This window comes from Quercus lobata, chromosome 6, assembly GCF_001633185.2.
Source record: "Quercus lobata isolate SW786 chromosome 6, ValleyOak3.0 Primary Assembly, whole genome shotgun sequence".
Lineage (NCBI taxonomy): Eukaryota > Viridiplantae > Streptophyta > Magnoliopsida > Fagales > Fagaceae > Quercus > Quercus lobata.
The window spans coordinates 51771769-51799256 of NC_044909.1; the positions used below are offsets into that span (position 1 = coordinate 51771769).

General features: G+C 32.4%; 2 protein-coding genes across 4 annotated transcripts; one reads left to right on the plus strand and one right to left on the minus strand.

Moving 5' to 3' along the window:
• Positions 1-648: 648 nt before the first annotated feature.
• On the minus strand, positions 649-9219 carry LOC115950470 (aspartyl protease family protein 1-like). Its single transcript, XM_031067665.1, has 10 exons — positions 8891-9219; positions 7313-7463; positions 3667-3899; positions 2872-3084; positions 2619-2754; positions 2452-2529; positions 2249-2353; positions 2108-2171; positions 992-1069; positions 649-845 (listed from the first exon to the last, which is right to left on the minus strand). Exons 1-10 carry the CDS (start codon positions 9217-9219, stop codon positions 649-651), a joined length of 1584 nt encoding a protein of 527 aa, XP_030923525.1.
• A 5595-nt stretch (positions 9220-14814) lies between these two features.
• On the plus strand, positions 14815-27110 carry LOC115950747. 3 transcript variants are annotated; one of them, XM_031067984.1, is made up of 7 exons: positions 14815-15192; positions 18316-18345; positions 23155-23247; positions 25052-25193; positions 25692-26001; positions 26123-26177; positions 26811-27110. In XM_031067984.1, the coding sequence occupies exons 1-7, from the start codon at positions 15052-15054 to the stop codon at positions 26868-26870; spliced, it is 831 nt and encodes a 276-aa protein (XP_030923844.1). In that variant the 5' UTR covers positions 14815-15051; the 3' UTR covers positions 26871-27110. The 3 variants fall into 3 exon arrangements, with proteins under 3 accessions (XP_030923844.1, XP_030923843.1, XP_030923845.1); XM_031067983.1 differs by having other exon boundaries at positions 26767-27109; XM_031067985.1 differs by lacking the exon at positions 18316-18345 and having other exon boundaries at positions 26767-27110.
• Positions 27111-27488: the final 378 nt, after the last annotated feature.

Sequence of the window (27488 nt, forward strand, 5' to 3'; positions counted from 1 at the left end):
GTAAGTCTTATTACATTAAAATATCACTAAAATATATGTATTGCTTTTTTATGTCAAGTAATATATATATTTATATTTTTTTTTTTTGAGAAACATATATATTTATATTTATATATCAATGCATGCATATAGAATATACTAAAGTTCCCCCCCTCCCAAGATAAATTCTGGCTTTGCCCCTAAGAGTATGTGAATGCTATGACTATAACAGTTTTGAACTAGCAAGGAGTAACCTTCTTTTTAAGAGATGTTGTTCGCAATTGAGAACATAAATTGAAGGGGTCGGGTTAATAATAAATATATAAGTTGTTGATATTGTTTTTTTTTTTTCTTTTCTTTTATTTAGCTCGTGTAAATTAACGAGGGGAAAAAACAATTATATAATATATATGTCATTTTTGGGAATTTGTTATTGAAATAAATTTTAGCCAAATAGAACACAATTTCTCTTTTAATCGAAATTACTGAACACTCCAACCTTCATATTAGCAATTATTGAAACCGTGAATTTTCAAACAATACATATTCAAATAGTTTTCCAGAGCCAACACCAACAAAATAAATAAATAAATAAAAGCCATCAATGCTTACAATTTGGGCGAATGATTGGAATGAGAAAGCTAAAAGCCTCACCAAATAAAAAGAAAATCACATAATGGCAAAGAAAGAAACAAGAAGCATCATGAGGGCGCAAGTAAAAGACTTCAACTCGGGTGAATGATTGATCATGGATAGAGGTGTTGTCGGTACATGATAATCGTTTCCAGGACCCCCTGCTGCTAGTGGAGGAGAAAAAGGAAGAGACTGTGATGGGTTAGTAGGTGGAGAGTTCGAATTACGATTGGGTGCTGGAGGAGACTCTGGTGGAGAGTGTGATGGGCTGTAGCCACCTGGGAAATAGCAGGTCTTATTACAAACACTTAAAAGAATTTTCAAAGAGAAGTAAAAATCAAACATTGAAATTCTCTAAGAAAAGGGTTGAACTATCTATACTCACAGTCAGATGCCTTCCAACCTATTACCATCTTCTCACGATTGAAAACTAGGCGATAACCAGTCATGAAGTTTTCTGCATAATAGTAAATAAATTCATATTGTAAGTGGCATTTTTTCTTTTGAAAAAGTTAACAAAAGTTCTAAGGAAATTAGTTTAATAATTATTTTTATAAATATTTTATAAGAACATGATAAAGTAATCTATTATTTTAATAACTATTTATATTTTTCATAAAAGTAGTATTTAAACTTTCCTAAAACAGTTTATTAATAATTTTCTTAAGAACATCTGTTAACATGACAATTTTCTCAATTTAAAAATGTTAGGATACTGGCTGTTTAACAATAGCAATGCACTAAGTAAAAGAAAATCAGTTTAATTTTTTTAGTTCAAGTGTAAATTTTAATGTCTAAGTTAATATATTGATACAGTCAATCAGCCTCCTTTTTATTCGAATCACTCGTTAATAATGTCTTACAAAGTTACAATATAAACTCTGTAACAGTGAATATTATAGATTGAAATTCTTTAATAAATATAAATATAAATATATATATATATATATATATATATATATATATATATATATATATATAAACTCCATGTAATCTCCAAATTAGAGGCTAATGAACAGGTTTCTTGAATCTTGCCATAATGAGTTTTAAACATCATTTCAAATGGTTGGTTTAACTAGGATGGATCGCTAAGAAGGGTTTTTTAATTTCTAATTTGCTATGTTAATTTTATTGTACCCAAGATGTAGCTCTGATCTATCCCACGAAATGACTTCTATCAATCCTTAAATTATGTAATCTTGTTCTTCAAAAAATAAAAAATTAGCAAAAATTACTCCAGCACTTCTCTGCTTCTTGTCAACTTGAAAATTCATTAAAAAAAATTAAAATTAAAAATAAATAAATAAAAAATCACAACCAGAAAGCAGGTTACGGGGAATTTGAGGAAAAAATTATAGCTTTATGATAGTCTCCTTATAAGGAAAACAATACACAAAATCAAAATTCCAAATTCGATAGAAAAACACGAAAATGCAACTTCATCAATTGAAATAGGTTTTGTAATAAGCATAGTTCTTGATAAATAAATACTCACGTCCTATGGTATTATAGTCAGAATCTCCACCTTTGATAATACCCAAGCAATACAAATATCCGCCCTGGAGACCACAAAATCAAGTTTTAGCAAAACTCAAGCAGGAATCGAATATTAACGCACTAGAAAGTGAGAGCACACCTGATTAGTAACCACTGGTAATATTGGATCAATGACAAAATATTCTCCTCCACCTTTCAATGTCAGACTGATTTTAGGGAAATTCAAATTACTGTTTTGATTTGCATCGCATATAAATTACAAGTTAGTGTTTCACATCAAGTTGAAAAGATCAGAACAAAAACTAAAATTGGAATAGGTTTCTCCAGATATAGATGACCAGACCTCAAGTCATAACAGTAATCTAAATAAATGGAGCCCGACTGATAACTGGACGGACTTTCTTTGACTTGGGAAGCGAACTACAAAATAATATAAATCATACTCATTTGTTATGACATTAACATTTATTCCCAATGATATCAGGAAATGCCTCGTGCAAAATACTTACACTCTCAGTAATAAATGTATAAGCTGGGTCTCTTAGTAATGTATACGATGTACCAGAGTCAAAGGCAGCGCTGAGCTCCAGCTTAGAACTACTGCTTCCCACAGTTATTTGAGTGAGGCCGATCATATAATATGGACTGGTAACAAGTTTTCAAGGACAAAATCAGTGCAAGTACGATGAGATTGGGGTCAAAGATATTGTCTTCTTGCCAAACTAAATGACCCTTCCAAATGTCGAGAAAGTGACTACTTACAGTGATTGCATAATGGTGAAAGGTGTTTCTTTTTGGTCTAAGCTGCCACCATCTCCAAAAGTTATTCTCCCATGCTCATGATCAGGTCCAAAACACATAGAAAAAGAATTTGAATCGAGCCCTTTTCTTACTAAGATGCTAGGAACAGATAAGTCATCAATTCCAAGCCCAAGTAAACCGTTTACTGTACCATCAACCAGATTTTGTGCACAACTGCAACAAAATAACGGGATTCGCTCTCAAGTGTCACATCCAAAACATGAAAATTTTCTAAACAGATCTTACCACCAGTGAAAAAACAAGAAGCAACTTCAACTTACAAGAAAATTAACACAAACCCGCTAGTGATTGCATCCCCCCAAAAAAAATCATATTGAAGACTACACTTTTTTCTTGTAATATCATCGTCTAAATGTATACAATATCATGACCTCCCAAGCCTAGCCTACCTTTCCAAGGGAATTTTTTTCACCTTTTCTCTTCTTGCATAAGAGAGACTTTTACAGTTTTACTGAATTAGTAAGACTGAGACAAACAACTTTACAACCCGCATATATAATTAATGATTATTCCTATTTGATCAGGTGGCGACAAAAAACCTTCCAAACTCCAGATTCATCACCAAAAGTATCTATATTTGACAAAATATCAGTTATTCCAGAAATTTTGTCACTTTAGCTAACAATTGTTAATTTTAAACCATTTTTTAGAAATTTATATTAAATCGGTACTGTGTTACTTGAAATGATATTTGCCCCAAAGTTTTTGGTAACAAAGCAATGAAAATTAACTAACCCAAAAGTAATTTGAGCTTCAACAGCTTTTAATTGATTGTCATCCGTAATTAGGTGCAAAACATCCTCTACTAAGATCCCAGAATTTGATGAACCATCGACGTAGCCATATGTATAAGCACAGTCACTACTAGCTGAAAGACATTGATTTTGATCGCACAAGGTACTGATGTTGCAAGGAGCTTTTTCACTTGTTGATGATGCAGAAGGACTATAAATGTTGAGGTTTATTTCCTGCTTGATAAAGGATTAAGAGTATACATTTTAAGTAACATGGATAAGTGAATAATAAAAATTTTATTTTGATTTGATTTGATTAATTGAATGAGAAAAAAAATTGGATGCTATCATTGCAAATATTAAGTAGTGTCGGTTGAACTATAAAGTTGTTAACAAAAATTTATTGAGTTAATAAGGAGGTATCTTGAATTCTTAATGGAAAGTGTTTTGGTAAAAAATAAAACTAATTTCCCGCATTTATAAAAGAGAAAAAGAGATAAGGGTCTATAATTGGTGCTCTTATTGGGCTTATTTGTTTGATGCCGAACATGTGGAGATATGAGAATTCAATCTTGTGAGAACAGGCCACAAAGTGATAAAACTCATTATTTGAGCTATTAAATTAATTAATGGGTTTGGCTCTCCTCCCGTTATAAACTTTCATGTTTTCTTTCATTTAATATAGATGAAAGACACCTAGCATTAGCAGACTAACAATCCAAAGGCAAAAGAATAACCACATTTAGTCTCTCTTAATTTTGTTCTTCTCTCTCAATTACTCACAGCCTTTAGCAAGCAAACCCACCGTAATACACCCAACACCCTTGGTCGCGGATGACAAGGAGCTATCAGAAATAATGCCAAAGACACCATCTAAGAAACGTGGCCTGCGTATCAAAATCGCAACCGCAAAAGTTTAGAGCTCAACAATTTATTTCTTTGATTTTTCTATTCCTAATTTCCAACGTCTGTCTCTCTCCCTCTTGACACTGATTTCATCACTACTGCGTGGTTAGTTTTCTCTCTTTTTGTTTATGAAACTTCATTTTCTGATATATTGGTAAAATTTCTTTGATTTTACTGTTATGGTTTTTTTTTTTTTTTTTTTTAAGAGATACAAATTGTTAGATTTTAAAGATTTAGGATTAAATGTTTAGAGTCCTATTTTGTTTATGTTGGCAAACCGAGAACAAAAACATGTCTAGAATAGGTGTTAGACATTGCTCAAGGTGAATACAAGTCAAGTTTCAAGAACATTTAAGTTGCAGGAAAAAGAATTGAAATTCAGTGAAGCTCGACCAATCGAAGAATAAGCTCGACCGATCTAAAATTGCAGTAAAGCAGTTTCTGCAAAATTTTAAATCAAGTCTAAGCCCGCAAAAAAGTTTAGGGTTTCAGTCCAACACTCCTAAGTATAAAAGGAAAACCCTACATTTTAAAGACTCTTGAAAGACTTGTGAGTTACTCCTGTGAGATCTGAGAGATTTTGTACCTTCTAACTCCACAAGTGTCTATCGGAACAAGATTTACAATCAAGTGCTGGTGGAATCTAGTTGCTACTACAAAATCAACAAGTGGTGATCTGAAATCTTTAAGTGGGATCTCAAAGTCATAAGCGTGTGAGCTTGTGTGTTGTGAATCCAAGAGAAAAGAATCCGTGGATTCGGAGCTTGCACATGATCGTGTTTATAAGTTACTACTAGAGATAGCAATAAATTTAGGGTCAAATATTTTGTAAAAACTTCAATTCTCTATTAGTGTATTTGTTTACCTTGAGGATAGTTAAGTCAAAACCTCTCCAGGTTTTTACCTTGAAATGGCTCGTTTCATTAGTTTTCCTGGGTGATTATATCTGTGTGTTGTTTATTTTTCTGATACTGTGCATGATATGATATTTCACTGTTTAACCTAAATCTCATAATTAACCTAAGTAATCATTTGGCTAATATATTAGATTAAACAATTTTTTTTAAGGGATCTAATTTGCCTTTTTCTTAGGTGAAGCAAGGCCTAGTCTTGGCAATACTCAGATGATAGAGATGATATTGGAGAGAGAATGGAGTAAAGAAAGAGAGAGACAGAAATAAAAAGGAGGGGGGGGGGGGGCGCAAAAATTTGCCATAAACTTGCTTGCAGCAAATCCTGCATAATGGTGGACATGGAAATATGGGAGGAGATGGGAGAGTTTATAACGAGAGAGCTGAACCCTAAATTAATACATGTAACTGTAGTCCATATTAGTAAAGATCAAGTAATGAATATCAGTAGCTTCATTAGTCAAATTAAAACAAAAATAAAGATATAAGCACACATTTTTACAATAAAGTTTAGGTCGCAACCTACTAATGATAGATAAAAAAAATGACGTAAATAATGAATCCAAATAAAAACTAATAATAGTTTACCACTTACATTTTGTTGTAAAACAGTTGTATAACTATACGTGTCTATAGCACTACCCTCAAAATAATAACCTCATTTACCGTTAGAAATTTACCATAATTATGATCTGTTGGGTCATTAACTTTAGGAGGCCTAATGAGTCCAAAATGAGACCCATTGGCGCCAACCTTTACACGTACGTAAGATTTCATACACAAACTATATTCAAACACTTTAAGGGAATCTGGCCAAAGGAAAATGTTGGCAACCCTTTTTTTTTTTCATCAAAAAATTTAAAAATATTCATTAGAGATAAAACCAAATCTAATGTCAATGTTGGGGGATGTCAACAAAGTCTTTCTAGGTATAGAAAATAATGTTTTTATCTATCCAAACATTCTCTCAAAGTCCCACATCTCATCAAGAAGAGTCCAAAAAAATATCTTTACCAATAATATGACTCAAGACCAACTTTTTGTCCATCAAGCAAAAGTAAAAAAAGTATATATGAAGGGTGGTGAACATAAATTTTGCTATTTTTTTCTCTTGACTATCTAAGAATCATTTTGAATTTTTTATTATTATTTTTATTTACTTGTAAAGGAATTTTGAAAAAAAAAAAAAACTATATAATTGAAATACATATTCACTTTTACTTGTAAAAGTACTTTTTTCTCTCGCATAAATATAAGTCTCAAAAGGGGCTACAAATGTTTTGATAACTTTTACATAATGTTTATTAAAATATACAGTTTTAATAACTTTTACATTAAATATGTGACAAAAAATTAAAAGTTATCTTATTTTCAAAAGGCTAAAAATTATATTATTTGTAAAAATTAAACTGAAACAAACGGCATAAAAACATAAACTAATAAGCCGTAGGTATAACCGTATAAGCACTCTAATTTCGAGTCCAAATAAGTCTATAGACCAGAAACAAAAGTTGATCAAAAATCGAATTATAATTCTGGGCTTTATGGGCTTCCTACACTGGGCTTGTCAACTATTTGGGCCTTCATACTGATTCCGTTCTGAAGGCCGTAATTTTAATCTTTAAATCATGCTTGGGTTGAGCTAAGAAGTGTTTGTTTTTATTTCTATCTTTTAATATAGAGTTTGTTTTTCGAAACTTTTTGGTACGAGCACATCGTCGTGGACATATATGCAAGGATTAATCATTTGTAAAAGTCAGATATATTCACTTGAGAAGCAATATGCATGGTGAAGTTGAAATAATAAAAAATCCTAAGTAACTAACGCACCTCTCCAGATGATAGGTATGTGTAGGTATTGCAACCAACAGCAATGTTTTTCTGACAATCGCATGGTAACCAGAACAAACTACTGCCTGTGTCCAATGCCACCAAAAATGATAAACTTGGTGTCCCCACAGAAACATTTGCATAATACAGACTGAAATATCCAAAAAACAAGAAGTGGTTAGTACAAAGCAAAAAGAAGAACTCCTAAATAGAACGAAGACAACGGCGGAACCAGGAATTTATATTTGGGAGGCCAAACATAAAATTAGACAATTAATTATTTCTGTGTATATATTAATTATATCTATACTAACAGTAATGTACATACAATTTAATAATCAAAACCCAGAAGTGTATTATTTTTGAATTACCAACTCCTAAACTTGTCCATGAACCTAGATTTTTCAAATTAAATTATCACCCATTAAATATAATGACTAAAATTTTAAAAAATACTAATAATTTAAAGATTTTTAAATAAAAGACAAACAATCATTCAAATTTCAATATTAAAAAAAAAAAAAAAGCTATAACCACAATCAAATACATGTTATATTATTTTATATATAAATAAAATGATAAAAATAATATATTTTAATCATATACATTTATGATGTTATGATACATTGATTATTTTAATATTTTAAGAACAAATAAAAATATGAGAAAGTGAGAGTAGCCTACACAGCTACACAACTGCTTTTGCAGGAGGTATTTTAACCACACATATGGTTATGTATTGGAGGAAAATTATTTAAGTGTTATCTCTACAATATTTTTACAACAATTTCACAATAAATCCTAAGTGATAAGTTATTATTAGTTCTAATTTTAATCCACAACTAAATAACTTTTTTGCACACACGTAACAGCCAATAATAACTTGTCACTTAAGATTTATTTTAAAAATATTGTGAATATAACATTTCTTTATTAAAATAACTCTACTATATATACTAATTTTTTCAAATATTTTGGGGGGGCCAAGGCCCCCTTGGGTCCCAATGTGGCTCCGCCACTGAACGAAAATCGGTATTGTCACCAAGAAACTAATGGGTTGTTTGATAGCATAATTAGAACAACAATTTTCAGTATTTAAACAATATTATATGTATTTTCACACTTTTTTACCTACATGTATTTTCAAAAAATATAAATAACGTTACTAGAACAACGTTACCAAACACTGCTTAAAAAATTCTAAAGTGCATGGGTTTCCTTGGCTGTGGGAGCATATTTTCATTTTTCAGTCTAATGATAATTAAATATTAAGTTGTGTTTAATGGAGCATGTATAAAGTTGAATACAAAAAATTAGATAAAGGATTTATATTCAAAATTATATATATACATGTTAAAATATGTGATTAAAGGATTAAATTTAGGGTATTTTAATAATTTGAACTTTTAAGACCATTAGTAATTTAATAACTAAGTTAACAGTATCATTAATTTCTCTCATCTCTTTTCTTCGGCATCTTAGCATCTAATTTATTTAAACAATCATCATCCAATTCTTAAATCAAAGTTCACCAAAGAAGGGAAAATAAAAAGGTTCATGAGTGGCTTAGGATCATACAATGACAAACTGGGGTCGGTAAGCGTATTGTTTCCATTGGCAAAAGTGAGTGGCGACTGGTTGTTACTGGCGGCAAGGTGACGGCCCTGGATTATGTGGTCACGGCGGGCCATGGCAGCATAGTACTCTACGCTTCCTTTCTCTGGAAGCCCATCAGCGCCAAGAATTGCCTTAACCGTATCCGAGAACCGGTGGTGAATGTCAAACCCAAATGTCCCCAACCCGTTACAGCTCTGGCTACTCAAACCCAGTAGTAACAATATTACCAGCAGTGTGCATGATGCAAAAGTGAATGAATATGAACTAGTATAACTCAAAGCCCAAGACATCGCTTAATTAATGAACTAGAAGTTTTTGCAGAGAAAAAAAAAGAAAAAAAAAAAAACGACTTGTCCTGGGGAAAGTTTACGCATGAAATGAACGAGGAATGTGAAGATATTTATAGGGAAATGAGTATAGCAACTAAACTACTAGCTAGAAAGGAAGTTGACCTGGAAGAAGTCGCTCTATCTCGCTGTAAGCTCAAAACTGCAGTTGTCGTGGTCACTTTTAAATATTCGCTATTTCACTGCTTTTTTTTTCTTTTCTTTTCTTTTTTTAATTCAATAAAGAAAAAGAATAGTCAAGATATAGAGAGAAATACTATGTGGTGATTTTTTTTTTTTTGTTAAGACTAATCTTAATTTCAGTGCCAAATAACTCATTTAAAATTGAAATGATTTGTTGATCAAGTAAGTGCTCACCTAAGTAAAACCACTTTAATTAGCTCCAATTAACTTAATTAGTAAAAAATTTTGTTGCCAAATAAAAAGTTTGGGATTTAAATCTTGTTGACACCAAAAAACAATTAGTGTCTTGATAGATTTAAATACTATTGCATCTACTTATAAACAGTAACTTTGTACAAATTTATTATAGCTGTATGTGTGTTTTTTATTTAATATATGTGTAAATTTTGACTTTAATTTCTTTTTTTTAAGCATAAAAATTAATAAAATATTAAATACATCTTAACTACTGCTTTTAAGGAATTTATTAACAGAATTTAAAAAAAAAAATCATTTCATGATCACTATTATTTAATATTTAAATGTAAGCACAGGTAGTATACTACCCATGCTGATACGTATCATATAATAATCAAGAAAATTATTAGGTACTCCTAGAGTATCATAAATGCGTACTCCTTCCTCTCACATGAATGGTGGGTCCCACCATGAATTTAATTAGTGAGACCCACCATTCATGTGAGAGGAGGAAACATACATTTATGGTACTCCGAGAGTACACGATAATTTCCCTAATAATCACTATCAATGCCCAAAAAATTTTAGAATTGAGTTTTGAAATGTTTAACTCGTGTCTTTCCTAGCTACATAAATATCATTTTTCATTCTAGAACTCCACCATTACATACTGTGTCTATGGTTAAATCTTGGGTAGTCATGATTCATCCCTTTTGTCCCAATGCAATGATGAAAGAGGGAGAAGCTTAAGAGTACCACGGCCACCTCACAATTGAGTTTGCTACCTTTAATACATCTTCTTGACTTGAGATCACCTCTAGTTTGCCAGCTCCCTACTCGTCATTGAGCACCGAATGTTAAAAGAGCTGGAATATGGGAGAAAGTATATCATGTTTTGGTAATACCAGCATTTGTTTTGGTATTTCATACCCAATAAATGAGTGAAACATGTTTCAAAAAACCACATCAGACTACTCCAATAAATGATTAATTTATCTTCCCAATAGTATAGAAGATTGTGATTAATTTATTAGAGTTGTCTGATGTGATTTTTTGAAACAAGTGTCACTCATTTATTGGATAGGAAATACCAAAATAAATGTTGAGTTGGCATTATCGAAACATGATATACTTTCTCGAAAGATGGAGGAAAAGAATAAAATAGGCTCTTTTGGATATACACCACTGTAAGTTTCTTTAAAAAAAATTCCCCTCTCTTCGTGTGTGTGTTAAAAATATTTAGTATTCTAAAAAAATAAATAAATAAAGAAAAGGAACTAGAAATTTAGGTCATTTTCTTTATTTTAAAAAAAAAGTTTAAAAAAAAAAAAAAAAACAAAAGTGGGCAAAAAATTTGGCAAATCAATTCAATATATTTTTATTGGATATGAATTTTGACAAATTCATCACTAGATTACATTTTCTTCTTATATCATCTATACTTACAAAATTTATAAAAAAAATCAAAAATTAATAGTTATGTCATCCATCAATGTTTAAGTTTCAAGTTTTGTAATCTAAAATTATACATAAAAAATAAGTTTATAGATTGTATAATAAATAACATCCAGTTGGCACGAAATTTAATGTGTGTGTTAAGAATATAAAAAACATGCAATTTAACGGTTATATTTTCTGGATTTATGAAAAATTACATTTTATCATCCTAAATTATGACTCATTTTACACTTACCCTTCTAAATTTTGAGAATGCACACTTCACCTTCCCCCCCCCCCCCCCCCCCCCCTTTTTTCCCAAACTATACCCTCTTCTACACTTAACCCTCTAAGCTATAAGAATGTACATTTTACCCGGCCCATAAACTATGACCAATTTTACACTCACTTCCTTAAATTTTGAGAATACACACTCACTTCTCTAAATTATTATTCATAAAATATGGTGCAAAGTATTACACAAGTAATTTATGCAGGAAAGTGTGCACTCTTTCTTGGTTTAGGGTGGTAAAGTGAATAATTTAAAAGAATAAAGCATGCATCCTCTTAGTATAAAAAAATAAATGTAACATGAGATATAATTTAAGAAGAGAAAATATAATTTTTTTGGGATTTAACCGTTTATTAAAAGTGAAAAAAAAGGAATACATTGAACATAAATTGAAAGTTCGTTGAGGAAATTAAAATTGACAAAATCAAACTTTTAGATGCGAAATTGAAAACTAATCAAATTAAAAGGACGTTATTAATTTATAATTGAACTTTAAAAAGAGATAGCCTTAAAAACAAGATAATAATATTTAAATAAAGGAGGTCGTTGACATTGGAATAAATTATTGGCTTCATTTTCACTAGAAAAGTTAGAGAGAAAGAAGCACAGAATGTAGCCAAGTGTCAAACATTCAACATTTGTTTGCTGGGCCGACCTTTACTCTTACTTTATTTCAATGTCATAAAATTTGATATACATCGTCAATCTCGGAGACTTTTCTGGGTAAGCAAACTTTGGTCCCCCTATGTTTCCTCCATTCGCTTGAAACTGCATTGTCTATTTCTATTAGGTAGAGTTCAATCTTCAAATTTTTAGAAGTTGTACAACTCATACCTCAACGTTTTATATTCGTTTCAAGTTTTGAAAGTCAGATATTAGAGAAAAAAGTCACCAAAAATATGCGTGCAAATCACTATCCAACGAGCTATGGCATTTGAGTAAAGTGACTTGTCTAAATCAAAAACGAATGACCAATCAATTTATAATTCAGGTTACTATTATTCTGCCGTGTAATACGAATATGTACATGCACATGTGGAGCACCAGCTAAAGTAAGGTTTGCACGTCTAATACAAAATGTTATCTTAAAACTATGCATGCAAAACATCCTAGAACTTTGACACTGAGTAAGTTGGCTTGTCTAGTTGTCTCAATCCATCAAAAGCATCTGACCAAGGGCTGAGCTAGGGGAGGTTGGGACAGGGAATGCCCCCTGCACATCCCCCCCCCCCCAACCCAAAAAAAAAAAAAAAAAAAAATGCCAATGCAAAACCACCCCCACCCCCTCCCTTCCCAAAAAAGAAAAAAAAAATGTCATATTTAGGATTGAGATTTGGTCGGGTCGGGTTCATAGTCACCCGCAACCCAACCTAAAGCTATTGTTAGGGAGGAACTCGACCCAACCCCCAAATTTGGGTTTTTGGTCTGATCAGGTTTCAAATATGACTCTTTTTTTCCAAACAAGTCCAGTCGGACTTAATACCAGCCCAATACCCAAAATTCACCCAAGTTTTTGCCCCAGACCCAACCCTAGCATCCACCTAACCCGTCCAAGACCCTTCAAGTCAGGTCAGGTAGGTCCTTGCTCTCCCCTAGTCATATTATAGTTTTTCTTATCATCTTTTTGGTGAATTTATATCATGCATTTTTTGTTGAAGTTTTTTCTTAATTTATCAATATCCTTTAAAAAAACATTACCCTTTTTTTTTTTTTTTTGGCAACCGAAAGACAAAAGAACATTATTACTACATTTAAAAAGTGATTAAAAAATTGATAGGACCTCAAATTCTTAATGTAAGAGCATACACATCAGCTTCAATGAGTTTTTAGCTAAATTGATTATAAAAATAAAAATAAAAAAACTCACTTTTTATAGTTTAGCTAACCATTTTTTTATGCACCTACATTAGCCTCAATATTTTATCTCTTACTTTAATTATTTATTGACAATGCCAAACTAAGTGTGGCAAGATACTTTTCATTGCTAACTTTATTTTGCTACTTAATTGAGCTTAATATGGGGTGTTTTTTAGTTGGTTATGTAAAATTTTGACTAAAAATAGCCTTTGTTAAGACTAATGTGAGTGCTCTAATATTATTATTTGGTATTTAAATGTTATGCGTTGTTACCTATGGACCTATGGTGAAACAATTGATACAAGAATGTGATATTTTGACATTCATATTCCAAGAAACAAGAATGATCAAGGCAAATTGATGGATCAAGTTGTTTCATGGTATAAATTCTCACAGCATACGATCAATGTCTTTTTTAATTAATGAAGAGATATGGAAGTTTGTGAGATCGATTCAAAGGGTATTATTAATAAGGTTTTATTAACATATGCCCTTATTAGTAAAACCATTTTAGGGAATTTTTATGAAAAAATGACTACTTGCTTGACAATTTTTTTCAATTTTCTATAAAACGTTTCTTAAAATGGATGATTAATATTTGTTCTAAGGACATACATTAACTAGACTCTTATTAATAATTGAGAAAAACCTACTAAAAAGTAAACCACGTGACGAAAGTATGTAACTAAAGTTTGTGAGTCTTATTGACACAATGAGGTGTTGGATGGATGTAATTGTTATTACATATTATTTGATATAATATATATATATATATATATTTTTTTTTTTTCCTTAATATCTCTGGATAAATAAATAGGTGATGTATAAATGTATAATATAAAGCGCTAACTGGCGTAAAGAAAAAAAAATGTTAGAACATATACAAAAAGAAAAACATTTTTGGCAAAATCATTCTTTGTGCATATGATGATGCAAGATATCACTTATAGGCTTATAGCTAAACAGTGCTTACTTAGCCAAAAAAAAAAAAAAAACAGAAACTAAAATTTGCTTTCATATACCGTGCATTTAACATCGGATCAATTACAAGAATGTTACTTTAAAATTACATATTTAAAAGCTACTTCAACTTTTTATATAATATTCCATCAAAAAAACAAAACCTAGGACATGCATGCAAGATTTTTCTCGAAGTTTTCGATATTGATATGTATTAGATGTGAGCATGTGAGAAAAATTGGAGCATTTATGCTTCCTAGATTTGGAGTAAGGAGCTCAAATCTGAACCAAATAAGGACTACTAGTCTTCGAGTAAGTATTATATGAGATAGTCTCATGAGATTTATGTCTCGATAATATATAAATCTCACACGTGCCATTGAGACATAAGTCTCATGAGATCGTCTTATAGAAGAATTTTCCCTTCAGCAAACAGGCACAATGATATGAATGGGACATCCAATTTCTAAGCCCCATAGGCCCAAACTCATCATTTGTTGGACACAGATCAGGCCCATGAGTTAGTTGGGTACCTAGCCCAAGTGCAAACTCACAGCCTAGCCCAAGTCTTAGTGTAGCAGAGAATTTTTTTTTTTTTTTTTTTTGACAAAAAGAAAAAGAAATAGGAGGAAACGTACACACACAGAAAGAGCAGAGAGGAGGCTCTCTAACCTCGAGCTTGGAGAGCCACAGTCACCAAATTGTGGTCGTGAAAATAGCTAAACAATTGTTTTGCGTGAGAAGCTGTGCTTCTTTATTCTTGGAAATTGGCCAACGATTTCTTTCACCAAACAGTATTTGGAATATAAAAAAGCATCATTTGTTAGCAAATAGGCAATATCAAGCAGTTTTTTTTTTTTTTTTTCATTATGCAATTTCAGATACCCAGATGGCGAAACTTGTCGATGATCAAGAATTCATTGATTTCATCAACTCCAACAGCAACCCATTTTGCTTCGTTTCATTCTACCCCCACTTCGTTCCAGAAGTGGGAGAACCAGTGGAAATCTGTGAGTTTATTATTTCTCTTTCTTTCAATTTCGTTTCAAAAGCTTTATCTTTTTTCTTTTTCTTTTTCCTGTGTGCAATGGTGCTTTGCTAGTTACCCATTTGGTGAAAGTTTGTATTTTGTATGGATTTGAATTTCTCCTATTTGTTTCACATTGTATTTTCCCTGCTTGCATTTGTGTTTTACATTTGAAATTTTGCATACAAAGTGGAGCCATTGCCGTAGTAATATTGAAAAAGAAATTTTCTTTCAGAATAAAAGGAGTTTAGATGGTTTACTCCCTTTAATTCTTAATAGGCTAAGGTGGGTCTTGTTTTGAATTCCATATAGATGTTCAAATTTTGAGATTTCAAGTTCAATTTTTGTTCAATTTTTTGGTTTAGTGATAATGTACCTATCAAGTTTTTTTTGGGTCTGAAGTTGTTTATTCTAATCTTTATGTTAGTTCATTAGCATTTTGGGAATACTTATTTTATGCTTAAGAAATGACATGTACATTTTAAATTCAATTTTATATTGCATTTGTTAAGCATGATTGCATGAAGGGATGGATATGTTACTTGTGGTCACGCATTAAGGTGGGTGCTATTATTTTGTATAGGTCACATGTCTGACGGATGATAGAGTTTGGAATATATCTCAGGTTATTGCATGGACTGATAATAATAATTACTAAGATTATAAGGCTAGTATGTAATAAAATTGGATTCTTTTAAGCATCTTTGAGCCCCATATGTTTTTTGGGGAGAAGGGCATGAAGCTATACAACCTGGAGGTCAATGCTTATGTTGACATAAGTTAATGAGGTTTGGGGCATGGAGAATCTGAAAATTTGTTGTTATGGAAGGGTACACTGAATGCTGATGAGGTGATAAACAGAGAATGGAACTTCCATTTACAAGATAGAGAGAGAGAGAGAGAGAGAGAGAGAGAGAGAGAATGGAACTTGCATTGAGTTCCAGGGGTTCCTTTCAAATTATTTTGTGGCCATCTGTTTGGGTTAGTTATTGAATAAATCTATTAGCAGATGAAGGATATCTTATAGTGATTATTTGTAGATAAATAATTGTATATTCTTGATGAATTGATTTTTGAAGATCTTTTAAGAGTGCTAGTATCAATCCTTGCAATTGTATCGTGTATTTTTAGCATGTGGTACCAATTTCATCAGTTGCCCCAATGCCAATCCCATTCAATTAGATACCAACTTCTAAAGTCTAGAATCTAATGCTTAGCCATGTACTTTAATGTTATACTAGAATTTTTTTTTTTTAATTATTTTTATTTGGATTCATTATTTGGTTTCTTGGCCCTTAATTTAGTTCATCACATTTGGACCTTATATAGCAGAACAGTTTCATGATTGGCTTGGATGTTGCCCATGGCTTTGCTTCTGACATGTCTTAGCTATTCAGCATCAGTGTGGTACAGCTCACTTAAAAGAAATGAGTTTGGGCTTCAACTTTATCTAGTTCATACCCTGTCAGATTTTATCCATTTGTTATCTTCTCAAGCATATAGGCTGTTCATGTGGGGTAATTCGTGTTCTAAGATATTATCCATGTTGTCTTCATGTTCAATGTAATTGTGTAAAAAGTTTTTCATGGTGGATTGTCTTATAACACAGGGTGGACTTTGCTAATTATTTTGGTCCTTTTCATTTTAGCCTCATGTTTGTGGAACTCTTTTTGGTTGATTCTTATATGTATATTGGATATTTTGCTAAGCTTGTGTTACTGTTGGTTTGATCTCTTATTATGACGGAGGATATTTTCACTTTTTAGTACTTGGCTTTGTGTAGGAAGGGGGATAACATGCTGCTGAATGATTCCTTGTGCTTTGAATAGAATGTTTTCAGCTTCTTCCCTCTTTTCTTTTTTCCCTCTCTTTCTAACGACTTATAACTAGTTTGTTATTTTTTTTTTTAATGGGGCATCTTCTTATTGTATGTCCTGGTCTTATCAATGAGGTTGTGGAGAATCTCATTAGTATTCTAGTTCAAGATTGGATATTAGTTTTCTTTTGGGTGCTTTTATGTCATTCTTCCATCCTCAACATCTTGTGCAATTTGTTATGCAAGACTTGTGTTTGTGTGGGCACATGCCGGCTGTGTGTCTGTTAAATCCAGAGTTCCAAACCCCCCTCACCTGCTTGTTGTAACAATTGATTTTATTTTAGTTTTTAAAATTTAAAGGGGAAAAAAACCCTATTTGGAAAGCTTGATGGGAAATAAAAGAATAGTGCAAAATTTTAAATAAAAAACCTCATTTCTTAAGCAACTTAGCAGTTTTCATTTATTCCTTTTCACCCTCTTTGAAACCCAAAAGGAGTCTAAGAGAGGTGTATGTGTGTGCATAGTGGGCTCTAATTAATACGTTTATTAACTAGAGTTGTACACTCCCTATGTACTTGGGTGTTCCATTTTTTATATCAATAAAACTTATTACTTATCAAAAAAAAAAAGAAGTTTATTAACTAGAGTTGATATCATCTGATGCAGACACAAGATAGAAGGAGCCTGCTAACAATTGGGCCTAAAGATCTAGGTCCAATCTCTTAATCATTAGGATTTCATTTTATGCAATTTTTTATTATTTTCTTTTCCTATTTGGATTAGGAGTTTAAGTTCTATTTTTGCAAGCGAAGTTTTGGAACTCTATGTAAGACCACCCCGGGTTGAGTTTTGGATTGATAGTAAAGTTTCTTTTGGTTTTTTGGTTTGTTGCTGACTGCAGCCAACCCTAGGTGCCGACTCCTAGATTATATCCTTATTTTCCTGTTATTTATATTTGTTATTAAATTGTTTTGGTTGTCCTGTCAGAATCAAATAGGGTATATCTTAGAAGGGAACAATCAATTGTAAATATAATGATTTCTCTCTAGTTGAAGTTATGTCTCAAGTCCATAAGAAAGGAGTTAGGTCATCCTTGTATGATTACTTATGTAGTACATTTTTTCGCTGAATGTGAAAGATATCTTATTATATTGTTTGCAATTTGATCAGCTTTTGTGGATCAATTGATGGTGAACACACACGCACACAATATACATATCTTAGCTAGTTATTATTTTATTTAGTCTGACCATCTTTAAGGAAGTTTGACAGTCAAAATACTTTTTGCAGGATATAAGAGGAGGTCAGGAACCAACTAAGGTAGGCAAGTTGGTATTTACTAGGTAGAGCAGCTGAAATTGGCACTGACTAATAGCCCTTTATCAGATATGGTTGTGTGCATGATTATTTCATCTTTTATATAATTATTTGTATGGAAGAAAGCTATTATATTCTGAATTTTGAATATCTAAGACATGATAATATAGTTACGTACAAGTGTTCAATCTTGTAGTCTATATGAATTGTGTTACCTATTAAGATAATAATATTATCATCATCATCATCATTTATTATCACTATTAGTGGGGCCAAAATCCAGATAAAGATCAATGCAACTTAATGTTAGTTCAGTAATGTTAGTTCAGTGTTGTGATGCATCAGTTAGATTGTCTTTAACCTTATGAAGTAGAACAAAGGTCTTGACACCAAATCTGATGTTGGACAGCAGTGGAGGGACATTTGTCTAGGCTAAATTTGAGTAAATCTTATGGAAAAGATTGTGGGCTTTGAAGTTCCGAAGGATGGTATATGTTTTGTGCTTCACATTGGGTAAGAAATATTGAATTTTGAAGGGCTAATGGGCCAGAAATAGGAAGTATAGTTGCATGATTTTCTGTACACCAACTTTTTGTAGGATTTCAAAGGCTTTGGGGCTTTATGGTGGTAAAAATAGGTAAAATTTAGGAAGAAAACCCAAGTTTTTGGGTTGCTAACTGTAACTTGAGAAGTCTTGTCACTTATGGAGTTGTTTAGGTGCTACTTATCTAAAGAATGTTTTGGGGTTATATTGATTTAGATCTTAGAAAGGTGAAAAAAAAAAAAATTTCAGGTCTCAGATTTGGTTAAAAATTTCATGAAATTAAAAACAATAGAAGGAAGAAGAAAATAGGTCCCCTTTGTTATTTGTGTTGGTTATGGAAGCCGTTGGTAGAATGTTGGATAAGGTTGTCCGTGAAGGTCGTCTGTCAGGTTTTCGTGTAGGTGATTTTGTAGGAAGATCTTTGGTGGTTTCCCATCTCCTTTTCGCTGATGATACTCTAATTTTTGTGATGGTAATATTAATCAAATGCTGATTCTCCATATGGTGCTCATTTGGTTTGAGGCTGTGTCAGGTCTGAAGGTAAATTTGGGTAAGTCTGAACTGGTGGCTGTGGGGACAATTCATAACATTGAACTTTTGGTGGCTGTCTTAGGCTGTAAGCAAGGGCCTCTTCCAATGAAATATTTGGGTCTTCCTTTGGGGGAAAAATTCAAGGACAAGACAATTTGGAATCCAATTCTGGAGAAGATGGAAAGAAAATTAGTAGGTTGGAAAAAATTATATTTATCCAAGGGAGGGAGAGTCACTTTAATTAAAAGCACTCTCTCAAATCTTCCTACTTATTTTCTTTCTTTATTTCCTATTCTTGCTTCCATGGCCAACCGAATTGCAAGACTTCGACGGGACTTTCTATGGGGTGGCCAAGGGGATGAGCCCAAATTTCATCTTGTTAATTGGACTACGGTTTGTACTCCACTTTCTTCAAGTGGTTTGGGGATTAGGAACTTGAGAACCTTTAATGTAGCTTTATTAGGGAAGTGGTTATGGAGATTTGGGCAAGAAAGGGATACTCTATGACGACAAGTGATAGAGGTGAAGTATGGTTGTGATTGGGGTGGTTGGTGTTCTAGCTCATTCTCTAGTCCATATGGAGTTAGTTTGTGGAAAAATATTAGAAGGGGGTGGCCCTCTTTATCTCGGTTTATTTTGTATGAAATTGGAGATGGATCAAAAGTGCAGTTTTGGCTAGATCGATGGTGTGGAACATCTTCTCTTGCAGACTACTATCTTGAAATATATAGGATTTGTCGAAACAAAGAGGCGAGTGTGGCTGATCTAATGAGGTACACCAATGGACTCCTTCATTGGGAGATACATTTTTGTAAGGATGTACATAATCGGGAATTGGAAGCTTTCTGGGGCTTCATAAATACCATTTATAGCATTCCTTTAAGGAGAATAGGGGAGGATAAGAGATGTTGGCTACCTTGTAAGAGTAAGGGGTTTATGGTTAGTGCGTACTACCATCTTGTAGTTGGCCATAGTGAGCAGTTTTTTCCTTGGAAAAACATTTGGAAGCAGAAGATTCCTTCTAGAGTGGCTTTCTTTGTATGGACTGCTGCCTTGGGGAAATGTCTGACAATTGACAATTTACAATTTAAAGAAAAGAAAGGTATGCATTTTGGATTGGTGTTATATGTGCAAGTGTAATAGTGAAACTATTAACCATCTATTCCTTCATTGTCCGGTTGCTCTAGAGTTGTGGGATATGGTTTTTGGTTTATTTGGAGTATGTTGGGTTATGCCAATGTCTATTGTTGAGCTTCTTGCTTGCTAGCAAGGTTGATTCAGTTGTCATCGTAATGGAGATATATGGATGGTTGTTTCTCATTGTTTGATGTGATGTATTTGGAATGAAAGAAATAGTAGGTGTTTTGAAGACAATGAGCGTTCTATGCCTGATCTCAAGCTTCTATTTTTCAGAACCTTGTTGGACTGGTTCTCGGTGTGGAGAAACCAACCTTTTTTTTCAATTTTGGATTTACTTGATTTATGTAATTTTTGTATTTGATATGTTACACCCCTGTATACTCCCTGTGTACTTGGGTGTTTTTCTTCTTCTTTTTATATCAATAAATCTTTATTACTTATCAAAAAAAAAAAAAATAGAAGGAAGAAGAAATATTCTTTAATGCTCCTAGAAATCCAAAGCAGTTCATTTAGGTTTTCCTCTACATCACAAAAACCTCAAAAATTTCATAGCTTCTAGAATTTTAGCAAAATATATTTTCTCCATTGAATGGAAACCACCACCTACCCACACAACATGCATGCACATGCACACAAACACTCGCACACACACGTGCGCACACACACAAACACACACAAATCCATGCCCAGTGCACATGCACCGACATGCGCAAAGACACCCACTATTTAACCATAATAGGACTTTGACTTAATGGGATTTGACTGCTAAACTTAGAGTGCTTTTGCCAATATTGGGTTATGTACAACTTTCTAAAGCTTCACTTTTTCTAGGTACAACTATACTCTAACCATCTTTCAGAAAATAAAAGCTTTCGGCAAAAAGTTGCACCCTAATGGACACTAACTAAAGAACTATTAAACACAATAAAACTGAATAATATAATAAAACCCACAATAAGACTCATGGACCAAAATGAGAGCCCATATCTACAAATCTAAAACAATATAAATCCCCCCAACTTTGAAAATTTGAATAAATATAATAAAACCAACCAGTTTCTCACTGTCTGCATCATCTTATCGCTTTAGTGATCAAGTTGTGCCCCAATTCAACTCCTAGCAGCTAATATTTAACCCAAATAGGATTTTGACATAATGGGATTTGGATACTAAGCTCAAACTGAAGAATTTTAAACACATAAATAAACCTCATAACATGATAAAACATACAAAAAGATTTATGGACCAAACTGACAGATCTTACTACAAATCTAAAATTTTATATGTATATACATTGTCTACATTACCTTTTCGTTTTAGTGATGAAGTTTGTGCTCCAATTCAAATTCCTAGTAGCTCTAGGAATCCTATGTTTAAAAGGAAAGTAATAGTTCCTTGTAAACTATTATAGCTTTCTTCTCCATTGGGAATATCTATTGCTGCATATATTCATGAGATCTTCATAAATAAAGTAGGATTTAAAACTTGGGGCAGATTTGGTACATATAATGGTGATTATGAAGGGAATGTGAATCAATATTATCGGGAATTTAAGTTGGAATGGAATAATTATTCCTATTAATTTGTTTGGTGATAACTCCTGAATGAAACCCTAATCTAAATTCCACACTTTCTTTCTTATCTGACTTATTCCACACATTGTCCTCATAGAATTCTTTTTTTTGATAGGTAATAACAAATTTATTGATAATAGAAGTACAATGGATTTACGATAGTAAATTCACTGCACTGAAAAAAATACAAACCAATCAAAAAGAAAGACTAACAGAATTAAGAAAATCAAACAAAGAATGACAATGCGTAAACCCCCAAATACGGGACCACTCAAACAAAGTCCTAAGCAGCAAAGACTTCACACAATCTACAAGTCTCTCAGTTTCCTCAAAAGTTCGGGCATTGCGCTCCTTCCAAATTAACCACATAAGACACCCTGGAACCATATTCCACACATTTGAAGTGTGACTCCCCAACCAATTCCACCATGCAGAGAGAAGAGAAACAACGTTCTTCGGCACCACCCACTAAACCCCAAACAAACGAAGGACTTCACTCCACAAGGTATGAGCATACTTACAATGGATCAATATTTGCCAAAGATCACACCATTGTTGGATCTCTAAGGTCCATTCTCTCATCATAAATCTTGAACCCTAAGCTTGGTCCACAAATCATACCTATCTGAAAGTACAAAAGCATCTTCACCAACAGCTGTAGGTTGGTCACTGAGCTGTCTTGTTAGTGTCACTTTCCCATCCTTTTAGACATCAACCAAAAAATTTATCTTCTGATTTCCTTTTACGGATCTACTGTTCTCATGGGTGATGATTTCTTAACTGTTGAAGTGCATTAAGACTTAAGATTGCTAAGTTTTGAGGCAAATAGGAGCTATTTAAATCTAGTGATACATAATATAACTTTCTTACTTCTGTTGAAGTGCACAGCAAAATAGACTAAAGATAAAAAAAAAGTAATACAGTTATTGAAGCTAAAAGCTACTTAACAATGCCGACAGTTAAATAATGAAAATGTTTATTTGTCAGTGTTATGATGTTCTCACACAATTTTTTTCATTTCAGAAAAATATCAGATATGCAATACGTCAAAAGCGTGCTGATGCAAAGAGAGCTTTAAAAGACCTCCTCTACAAAAGTGGGTCCTCAAATTTTTTGGTACACTTTTCCTCAACCCTCTGTTGTTAAAAACTCTAGCAATTCCTTATTTAGAATGATTGATGTAATATCATGTTATTATAATGGCATGAACAATGGCAAATATTGTCAGTATTTGTCAGCAATTGATTCAGAAATTACGCAAAATGTGTGTGTGTGGGTGTGTATTTTATTTGTAAATAGGATATTACTTGGATCAGAAAGAGGATCTTCAAGATCAAATTGTAAGATCGGATGGAAGATCCCAGATTTTATAGAATATGAAAATTTGTTATTAATAGTAGACAATATATGTCAGGAAATCCTATTCAAAGCTTAAAAATTATATTTTTAGTATTACCATTAAATAAATAGGGATATTTTACTCCAAAAAAAAAAAAAAAATTGTGATTGTTCTCAAAAGGTAGAGCTTCATTTTAGACCTAGAAGCTGACATGACTAGAATCAAAAGCGTGAATCAATGTTAAATTCTAAAAGAAAAATTCCGACATCATAAATTCTTCTTTCTTACTGTAATTAATCTCAACCAAGTACAAATAAAAATGTTAGATTCTCATTCAACTAAGCTCTATGAATAATATAAATTCATTTGCAAATTCAAAACCTATCTTGAAAATCAAATTTCAACTAAGCTCTATGAATAATATAAATTCATTTGCAAATTCAAAACCTATCTTGAAAACCAAATAGATAGATATAGTAATGTAATATTATAATATGATAATATCAATATTTAATTGCTAACACATTATTATTTCATATTACAGCCTTTTTTTCAATCAGTTATTAGATAGAGCAAAAGTTTGTTTTTGGACTTATATTTTATGTTTTGGGTCAATTTTTCATTTGGCATTTGGAGTTAAGTTTATGAACCAATTGAACATTGATGTGGCATCTGAGCTTCAGTTTTTTTGGCCCACTTTTTAAATACATAAATAAAACCAATAATGCCTCCCAATTCTTCCGATTTTATGGTCCAAATCTTGATTACCGTCCGATCTGATGATTATACAATTTTTGCTATAATTTAATTGTATAAGATATTTCAGATTGTAATATCCTATGATTTTATGATCCGAATTTCAATTTTAACAACCATGGCATTTAATGTGGTCAATCTACTTTGTTTTGGAGTATTTAAAAAATAAAGTGCTTGTAATTATTATTATTATGCACTGGTTTGAGAAGGGTAGAACAATAGAATCATTAATCTAATTTTTCTTATAAGAAATAAAAAATATATATTAAATGAGGCAAAAGTGGGTGCTACCCAAGTTATGAATTTGGTTGGAACTGTCTTGACTATAAGCAAAAACTTAAAACTTTCTCAAATTTTCAACCCTTTTAGCTTGTTCATTGTTGTTGTTTGACATAATTTGTTGGGGGTTGCATGGATCACATGTCCATGGTTTGCATGGGGCTGTTAGAAACAATTAGCAATTATCTCACAAATGATGATGGTTATTTCATATTTGTAGAAAACCTTATAATGATCTTATGCCATCGTTTTGAGCTTGTTGTAAATTATATTTATTTCAATGGCTTGTCGTTAATGATATGCTATATTTAAAGCATGATGAAGCCATTTGACTTCCAAAAATTGCCTAAACAGACCTATTCATGCATCCAAATCCAAAACAAAATGTTTGGTCCTCAACACTTAAGTAATGCTTACACTCAACCTTCAAGTGGTGGAATCTTTGCCTACAAGATTAATGATTATATTTATATACACATATTAATGGTCAAATTGTGCATGAACTTTTTTGGGATTGACATATGCTTTGCTTTGCAATTTACCTAGGATGAAGAGAAGCTTTCAACACACAATTTGGGAACCAACAGTTTTGCAAAGCAGGAGGGTCAATCATATTGCTCTAGTAAGAAAGGACGATCAAAGTTTTCTTCTCATGATGCTGAAAAAATTCACCACCATAAACTAAAACGTGAGCTTTCTTTCCCTTTATTTTGTTTCTTTCAATCCATATATATTGTACTTTGATAAATTGCCAGTTTTTTATCTCTGTCCTCTAACCACTTGTATTTCTAATTTTCTTTAGCTGGAACCCAGCCTATGTAGTAGTGATCTGTCCCATATCAACAACGTGATAAATGAATTTCTTAAATTTTTGTTTGGTTTAAAAGTTGGCACCTCAATTTATTAGGCTTAAGTAGTAAAATTTGTAGTAGGCTAGTAGCTGTTGCAACACTTGAAGCTTTATTCTTCATAGTCGGTAGACTGAGTACAAATTATGGTGTGGTTATTGCAAACAGTTCTAAGGAAATTTAAGAATCTCATTTCTTGAACTGAAAATGGTTCTTATATAAAATTATAAGAGATTAAAATGTGAAATCTCAGAGTGTAATCGATGCAAAAAGTTTGATTATTTTTACCTTTATTTTCTTTTGGCTAACCTGATGCTTCCGTTTTATAACATTTTCAGGTAGGTTGAGACGAAAGACTTTTTCTGAGGACTTTGACAATGATCCCGAGCCGATCTTTAAAGCAACATTTGGGAACAGATGGTATACATGGTCGTTTAACTCATGGCACGAATCTTCTTTCCGAAATTCAACATCCGGATTTGAGTGGAGGGAGCAATCAAGCTGGAAAAACAGTAGAACTAAAAGATGGGAAAGTCAGAGTGAAACCGAATTGGATGACTATTCATGTTCTGTAGGATCACGTTCGGATAGAACTATTCTTGGTCTGCCTCCAACAGGCCCTTTAAAGATTGAAGATGTTAAAAATGCGTAAGTGCTCTACTGCTTTTATGCACTTCTCAGTATCACTGACACATGGTTCCCACACGCATTTTTATTTCTCTCTTTTAACTTCTCTAATGCCACCTCAACGTTGGAACTGTCCTTGCAGTTTCCGCTTGTCAGCTTTAAAATGGCATCCTGATAAGCATCAAGGCCCTTCACAGGTCAGTTTCTAGGGTTCCTGTTCTGCCAAATCTACTAATATTTCTCTCATGTTCAATACCAAACACTTATATGCATTCAGTAATCGAAGATGCCAGTTGTCTTAAGTAGTAAAGTCTCTTAGTCGTTTAGAGAGCACTCGGGATAAAATCCCACCTGCATCAAGGGATTTGGGGATGCTAGGGATCACATATCACAGGGGTCTACCTCACAGTATGTAGAACTGCCCTCGAGGGTGTGTAGTGTAGCCCCTGTTGATCTCAAGTTCGGTTCATTTAAATTACAAATAATCTTCAGTAAGCGACTTTTGTAAACCAGATAACATTAGACTGATGTATAGCAAATTGAATAAAAAGCTGAAAGAAACCATACACCTCTATTCAATAGCTCTTTCCAATATCATGCTAAACTCCAACCTTACGTAATGAAAAGTACACCCCCGGTGTACCTAGATTTTTTATTAATAAAATTCCGTTTTTTATCAACAAAAAAACATAATGAAAAAGTGCTACTTTGGACTCCCTTTAATCCTTTCATTATTTTTTTTTTTTGGGTGTTGAAATCTTAAAAGATATCTATGCATGATTGCAGGCAATGGCTGAAGAGAAATTCAAACTGTGTTCTAATGCGTACAGGTCATTGTGTGGTGCTCTCTCCCCAGCTTAACTTTGCAGGTTTATGATCAGATGCATTAGCGTTCGCTTCGGTGCAGCAATTGTAGAGAAGAAGTGTATGATTAATTTTAATTAGTTGTCTTTTCTTAAATCATAATAATGTCTCAGCCCCAATAATTATAAATGTAGTGATTGACTCTTACCTTTCTTTCTCGAATGATTCGATGTAAAACCCTTTATCTACACCCTCTAAAAAAATTATTGACAAATAAGAAATTTTAAAATAGAAGAATAGAGTAGCAAAAAACATAATCTTGTTAAAATTTTATTTAGCGTTTAATTATCTATTTGCATCACTGCACTATTCACTCATAGTTTCTCTATTTCCCTTTCTTTTCTTTTTTTTCTTTTCTTTTTTTTGCTTCTTTTCTTTTTCTCTAGGCAATATTTTCATCCTTGGGGATCATTTAAGCTCCTTCTATTCCCTAATTGTTGATTTATATGAAAAGTGTTCAACGAAATAAGTTCACTTTCATTCTCAAAAATTCACTTTTGTTTTAAATTTAAATAAGGGAAATGCTAATAAATGTCCTTGGGACATTAGTTAATAATTCATTTAAAGAAAATTTTTATGGGAAAAGAAAAAAAAATTAATGTTTTGACAGTTTTTTTCATTTCCTATAAAAATGATGTCAAAAC

Bases quoted from the DNA above. Each gene is read 5' to 3' on its own strand.
- LOC115950747 (XM_031067983.1), top strand. From the start codon at position 15,052: ATGCAATTTCAGATACCCAGATGGCGAAACTTGTCGATGATCAAGAAT. The intron at 15,193-18,315 runs GTGAGTTTATTA...TACTTTTTGCAG, and splicing joins GGGAGAACCAGTGGAAATCT to GATATAAGAGGAGGTCAGGA. The intron at 26,178-26,766 runs GTCAGTTTCTAG...GCATGATTGCAG, and splicing joins AGCATCAAGGCCCTTCACAG to GCAATGGCTGAAGAGAAATT.
- LOC115950470 (XM_031067665.1), bottom strand. From the start codon at position 9,219: ATGTCTTGGGCTTTGAGTTATACTAGTTCATATTCATTCACTTTTGCA. The intron at 2,755-2,871 runs GTAAGTAGTCAC...ACTTGTTACCAG, and splicing joins TTCACCATTATGCAATCACT to TCCATATTATATGATCGGCC. The intron at 1,070-2,107 runs GTGAGTATTTAT...ACTATTATGCAG, and splicing joins TGACTATAATACCATAGGAC to AAAACTTCATGACTGGTTAT.